General features: G+C 59.0%; 1 protein-coding gene across 3 annotated transcripts; it reads left to right on the top strand.

Moving 5' to 3' along the window:
• Positions 1 to 6: 6 nt before the first annotated feature.
• Positions 7 to 5,986, top strand: LOC105502203 (putative uncharacterized protein encoded by ZNF503-AS2). 3 transcript variants are annotated; one of them, XR_001000299.1, is made up of 2 exons: positions 7 to 583; positions 5,578 to 5,901. XR_001000299.1 is itself a non-coding variant. In XM_011928617.1 (2 exons), exons 1-2 carry the CDS (start codon positions 1,601 to 1,603, stop codon positions 5,777 to 5,779), a joined length of 288 nt encoding a protein of 95 aa, XP_011784007.1. In that variant the 5' UTR covers positions 1,391 to 1,600; the 3' UTR covers positions 5,780 to 5,986. The 3 variants fall into 3 exon arrangements, 2 of the variants coding, with proteins under 2 accessions (XP_011784007.1, XP_011784000.1); XM_011928617.1 differs by lacking the exon at positions 7 to 583 and adding an exon at positions 1,391 to 1,686 and having other exon boundaries at positions 5,578 to 5,986; XM_011928610.1 differs by lacking the exon at positions 7 to 583 and adding an exon at positions 2,094 to 2,396.
• The last annotated feature ends 16 nt before the right edge of the window (positions 5,987 to 6,002 follow it).

A 6,002-nucleotide genomic window follows, 5' to 3' on the forward strand; every position in this document is an offset into this window, starting at 1 on the left:
CTCGGGCTGCTCCCCTGCGCTGCGCTCTCACGGCCCCGCGCCGACGCTGCGCTCTGCGATGTGAGCCGCTGCGTGTCCAGCCGGGGCTCTGGCAAGGAAACTCACTTCAAAAGCAGCTGCACCGAGGGGGAGATTAAAGCCTTTGCCGCCTTCCAATCAAATGGGAGCCCGAGGTGATTGGAGGGTCAAGGGGATGTGACGCGTCCCGCGCCGCCGCCGCCGCCGCCAGGACTCTCAGAGCTGGTTTTAATGGGCAGCTCTCTCTTCGCCGCCCCCCCCGTGTGTCCCCTCCCTCGATTTCGCTCCGAGGACGAGCTGGACATTTATTCTACGTTTGCCATCCGCCGCCTCCCTCTTTTTTCCTCCTCGTCGTTCTTCCTTTCCCCAGCTCGAAAATAAACTGAAACCTTCTTTTGGAGGGGGGTGCGCGTGAGGAACAGACTGCGGGGTGTCCAGAAGGAGCACCAGTGGGAGTGTGGACACCGGCCGGACTGTCAACTCCAGGGGCTAAGGGAACCCGCACACCCAGTGTTTTCTCCTTCGCAGTAATCGAGATCCCGCGCGGCGCAGCAAGGCCACCAGGGTAAGAAGGCAAGGTGGGGAGCCGGAGCTGGAAGAAGCCCGCCCGCCCGCTCTGATTTCCTCAGATTCCGCGGCGGAGAAACCAGAAGCTAGATGGGCAGTCGCAGCGGCGGCGGCTCAAAACCGCGATGCGTGCTGGGCTCTCCGCCCTTCCCGGCCACGTGACGCCCTGGGACGCGTAGATTGGGGCAGCAGCGGGGATCACATGTTTCCTCTGTTTCACACTCAGTCTCTCCCCCAACCCCCCATTCTTACTCTCCTCTTCCACCCTCTTTTCCTCCCTCCCCCCGTTCTTTGGGCATCTCCACCCCTCCATCAATTGTCAATGTTCCTCGACCGCAATCAATCAGTTATTTGTCAGCTCTTGTCAATCCTCCCGTGATTTATGTCAGCTTTTGTTGCTGATTACAAGGCGGGTGCGACTTAAAGGGAAAAAGAGGGAGAGAGAGACGGAAAGGAAGGAAGAGATCGAGAGGGAACTGGAGGAGGGGAAAGGAGGAGCGGCCTCCTGGGATGGGGGTGGGGTGGGATGGGGGCTCTAAGAAAAAGAATGAAAGAGGGGAGAGAGGCGCACGGTGTCAGGAAAATGAATAGCGAGAGTAAAGTGCGCAGGTGCGCCCACGGCGCCAAGAGGGGTGCGCAGACCTGGAGTGCGCGCCTGCCCTCTCGTTGTCGGAGAGACGCCCTTCCACCTCTGGGGGCTTCGGTCTGTTGGGGTCGCGGAGTTCGGGCGCGGCTCCGGGTACCCGAGACCAGCGGCGACAACGTCTAACACGGGAGATTCCCGCCACTCCACCCCGCCGCCGCTAGTCCCCGGGGGGCGTGTAGCTTGCGGAGGTCAGGCTGCCACCCTCCGTAGTTCCCTAACCCCAAACTCGGAGACTTCTAAGAGCCACACCACCAAGGAACCTCGAATCCTGGAGGTCAATGGTGGGGTAAACCTCGCCTCAATTCTTTGACCCCCTCGGGTCGTAAGCAGGGCTGAGAGGCTGCGAAGAAGAGGCCTGGCCATGGGTGTATGGGGGAGAAACGACTCAGGCCCACTCATGCCCTCTCCCCGACCTTCTCGCACCTGCCGCCATCCCCGCAGGCTGGGGAGCCAGGGTCACTTGGGGCTGCTCTCGAGAATTTATTGGAACGCCAAGTCGGAACGACCTGCGCTGGGAGAGTGGAGGGAAGGAGCGAGAGAGGGAGGGGGCGGCTGCCTGTGGGAACGCGGATTCTTCCAGGGAAGCGGAGCGGGACTGCCGCGTTCCCCTCGATTTGCACCGTCACTCGGGTTGTTTGGGAAGAAAAGGGGAGGCGCTGTGCGTGCCACCGGGTACCTGGACCTGGGTGCCCAGTGTGTATGCATGCCTGTGGCGCTGCGTGAGTTATCGGGACTCTGATAGCGTCCGGAGCGGGTTCGAGGGTCTCCTCCAGAAACTCGCAGAAATTAAGAGGGGGTGGGTGGGTGAGGAGGACACACCCCCTTCCTCGGAACGACTTGGAAGACTTTGAATCTCCCCTCCGCTTTTCCGCCCCGGCTCTTCTTTTGTTGTCAAGTCCTTTTGATAAATGGTGGGGTTGGGAGCTCTGGGAGTCGGTAGCCAGTCTGTGCCCGCGCGGGGGGCGGGGGCCGAGCCTGGAGACCCGGTTTCGACCGGCGCGCACCCGGGGCTGAGCTGGGTACGCGCGGGGGTCGGGTCTAGAACCTGCCCTCGGCGTGCTCGCCCTCTCCTCTTGGCCCATCTCACTCCCCTGCCCCACCTCACTCCCCTCCCCCGATTCTTTCTCTGTCTCCTACTCCGCAAGGGTTCCGAGAACTTTCTGGGGTGAGTTTTAGAATTTGCTCCTAGGCATTCTTTTTCTGCTTTTGGATTTTATCCCTTGATTCTTTGGGTTGGTAAACTTCATGAGATGGTAACTTGACTGAAGCTCATTTGGAGAGAAGAGGGGAATGAGGCGGTGTGTGTTTGGGGCTGGTGTTTGTCAGTGTGAGTGTGTAAGAGCACACCTGCATTCAAGGGGGGTTTGTGTCCGTGCAACATCTGAGGAAGGTCAGTCGGCGAGCGGGTGGCGAGGCCCCACGCTGTACAGGTTGTCTGGTCTCCGGGGAGCGAGTCCCAGGTGCGCGTTTCGGAGGGCGGGGCAGTCCTACGCTGTCTCTGCGGGGCAGCGCGTCTGTGAAGCCGCTCTTATCCTTCGGGTGTGCCTGGTCACAGAGTCCGCGGCCGTCTAGGTGTCGACCCAACCAATGGTAGTGCTCCCAACGCCGCGAGCCCAGCTTTGGGCCGCTATAGCCGCGGCCTCCCCGCGAGGCCCGGGCACTGAAATTCTGGGGGCTGCGGCAGGGGTGGGGGTGACACAGCCAAGGGCGTCCCTCCCCAGCCTCCAGACTCAGCTCTTCCCCCTGTCCTCTAATTCCAGCATCTTATTACGCCGGCAGCTCAGGGGAGGCAGCCTCAGCACCTGAAGCCTGGGGGGGAGCGGGGAGTGGCTCCCGCGTTCCCCGGTGTGGCCGCACACGCTCGTAGGGCTGCGCTGTGCTGCGTGGATGCGGGCAGTGGTCAGCGTGCGTTCGCTTTTCTCAAAACTCCACTCCGAGGGTCCGAGCGCTTGGGGGCGCCTGGGGGCCTGCACGCCCGGGGCTTTTGGGAGGCGCCAGCGTCCGAGCCTGCGCACCTCGCGCAGGAGGCCAAATCCCCGAAGGCTGCGCGGGTCCGGGGGTGGGGACCATTAATTACTCTGCGCCAGGCCTAAAGCCTTCAATCCCCAGCAGTGGTTGGCGTGGATGTCCTGCGGATTTTATTTGCACACAGTGGAAATGATTTGTTTTCTCTAAAAAAGGAGTGGGCAAGGCAGACATTGGAGGAGCGGGTGGGAGGAGGAGAAGGAAGGGGAGAGAGCTGAGGAAAAAAGTTTGAAAATGCCTTGAACTATTCACTGTCGAGATGGCTAATCAGTATTGAGGCCGGAGGGCAGGCGGGCCGCCTTTCACCGCCGCTTCCCTTTCATCTCGGGCTCGGCGGAGGCGCTCAATTAAAAGCCTATCAGTTTGTAAGTAAATCAACGCCTATCAGAGTTGTCACATCAAACAAAACGATTATTATTGCAGCCCGCCTCCCCTATTAATCTCCCTCGAAGATAATCCGCCTGACAGGTCAGGCCCGGCGAGCTGGAAAGCCTGGCCCAGAGCACCCAAACAGTCCCGGACTGGCGCGCGCCCCCGGGGGCCTCCCCACCCCTGTCCTGCCCCGCCTCCCGGTCCCCGGGAGCAGGGAGAGAAAGCGCGCGCGGAGGCCTTTGCACCCAGGTCCGCCCCATCGGACTGGGAGCAAGGCCCAGATTCGCGGGGCCAGTAGGGGACAGTCCCATGCGGCCCTCGCCGCTGCTCGGGGCAGGGGAGAAGCCTGGCGTGCAGGAGCCGCGGCCCGGCCTTGTCCCGGGGTCTCGCCACGGCCTGCGCTCTCCTCGGCGCGTCTCTCCTGGCTGTCATTTCTTTTTTTCTGTCTTTCCTCTCCCGCGTCTTTCTGGGCTCCCGCATCTCTTTCCTTCATTTCCTTTTCCCTTTTCTTACTTGCCAGGGAGTATTTCCCATTCTGGCTCCCTCTTCTCGGTGTGCCGTATAAACACTTCGTGCACAGTCACATTGCCTGGAGTAGGACGTTCTCAGGGCCCGGGTTATTTCTCCCGCGGCAGGGTTATCCGCGGCAGGAGTGTGCAGTTCCTAGAAACTCATGGCAAAGTCCTCTCTTTCCGAGCAGGCCTCTGAGAAGCGCTGCTCCTGTTTAAGGGTTGGGTGGGTTTGGAGGGTTGAAGAGGAAAAAGAGGGAGAGAGACTGGTGGACAATTGCCCTATTCTGGAATTAGTATTTGGCCTTGGAATTTCACAGCTGCAGCGTTGCCGACCTCGCTGTTGGCATTGTCCGGGCTTTTCAAATATGTAGATAAGACTCACGGGGGCATCCGGGCCTCAGTAGTGACTGTGTGTGTGTGTGTGTGTGCCTGATATAAGTAAATACACCCAGATAACTGCCTCTGTGGCCTCAAGTTAGTGCCCCAAGAGTATTGGTGGGGCCTGACTTCTAGAAGGCGCAAAAATCGTGGCCTTCTTCCCCGTGGCCTCCGCTTCCTGCTTTGGGATGCCTCAGAATCGAGCCGGACCCGCCCTTTTCTGCGCTCTTCCTCCACATCTATAGACCCAAACAGCCACTGCCAGAGCCAGGTGGAACCAGGATTGAGGGGTAGCTGAAGTGTCTCCGAGGAAAGGGCTGCCCGGGGGAGCTCAGGCTTGCCACCTGATATGTCAGTTCAGTGCTCCGCGAAGGCTCTTCGCGCCTGTATCTCGGAGGACCCCCAGGGCGCTGCAGTATTGGGCGTCAGGGCCGAGCCTCTCCAGCAGTCACGCGGGGAGGCCACGGACATCCAATAGAGCCCACTTCAACTTGCATGGTGCATGGGGTCCAGGACCGGTGGCCCCCACACAGGGTTTCCGAAAGCCTCTCCATTTGTCTGCACTCTCCACTGCCGACCTTGTAGGAAATTTATTTCCATGCCCAGAAATATTGTTTGGACACAGTGGCTCGGTTATCTTCGCGCCTGCTTTTCTTAAATATATTTATTTCACCTCTGACACGCTGCAGATATTTAAAGATCTGTAGATACCGTAACCCTCAGCGATGCGGGACTCACTCTGGTTATAGATAATATTCTCTGGGTGGTTATTTGGACATAAGTTCTATCTCCAGCCCTGATGACACCCAAGCAGGGGCTGTAAAAGGACACTTGCTCTATAATTTTTTTCAAATGAAATATATGTCCACACACGGAGAATTTAAGAGTATTTTTATATTTCTCTCTATATCTAAATATTCAGATGTGTTAATTACATGCCCTGGAAGCTGGAAGCGATCAGTGGTGTTCACACTGGACGTGGAGCTGTTTGTATAACTTTCATCTCCCTGCACTTACACATGAATCTCAGTCTAATAAATTCAACCTTGTCATTTTTAGAATCGACGGGATTTCTCTGGCTGTCGTTTGCGCTGCATTTATCCGAATAAATCCAGCTCGCAGGCATCCTGCAGGAAACGGCTCCGGCTCGCGTGTACGCCGACACCTCGGCCCAACGCGGGACTCGAGGTGGCTCCTAGTGCCTGGGCGGCTGCTAGTCCGGCCTCCGAGGGAGGCTGGACAAGCGGCGCCCCCAGGTTGAGCGGCCTCTCGCTGCCTGGCAGTCCCCAGCTCTGCTGGTGCTTCGGAAACCCGCCTGGCCAGGTTCGCCCGCGGTGAAAAATGAAAGCAAATTCCCCTACAGAGGTAGCCCGAACTTTTCTCCTGAGCCTGTATCTCGGAGAACCCCCAGAGCGCTGCAAGTTAGCAACAGAGATTCGTTGGCGGCTCTGGAGGGCGCGCGAAGGGTGGGGCGGGGGGGGGGG

This window comes from Colobus angolensis, unplaced genomic scaffold, assembly GCF_000951035.1.
Source record: "Colobus angolensis palliatus isolate OR3802 unplaced genomic scaffold, Cang.pa_1.0 Scaffold12, whole genome shotgun sequence".
Lineage (NCBI taxonomy): Eukaryota > Metazoa > Chordata > Mammalia > Primates > Cercopithecidae > Colobus > Colobus angolensis.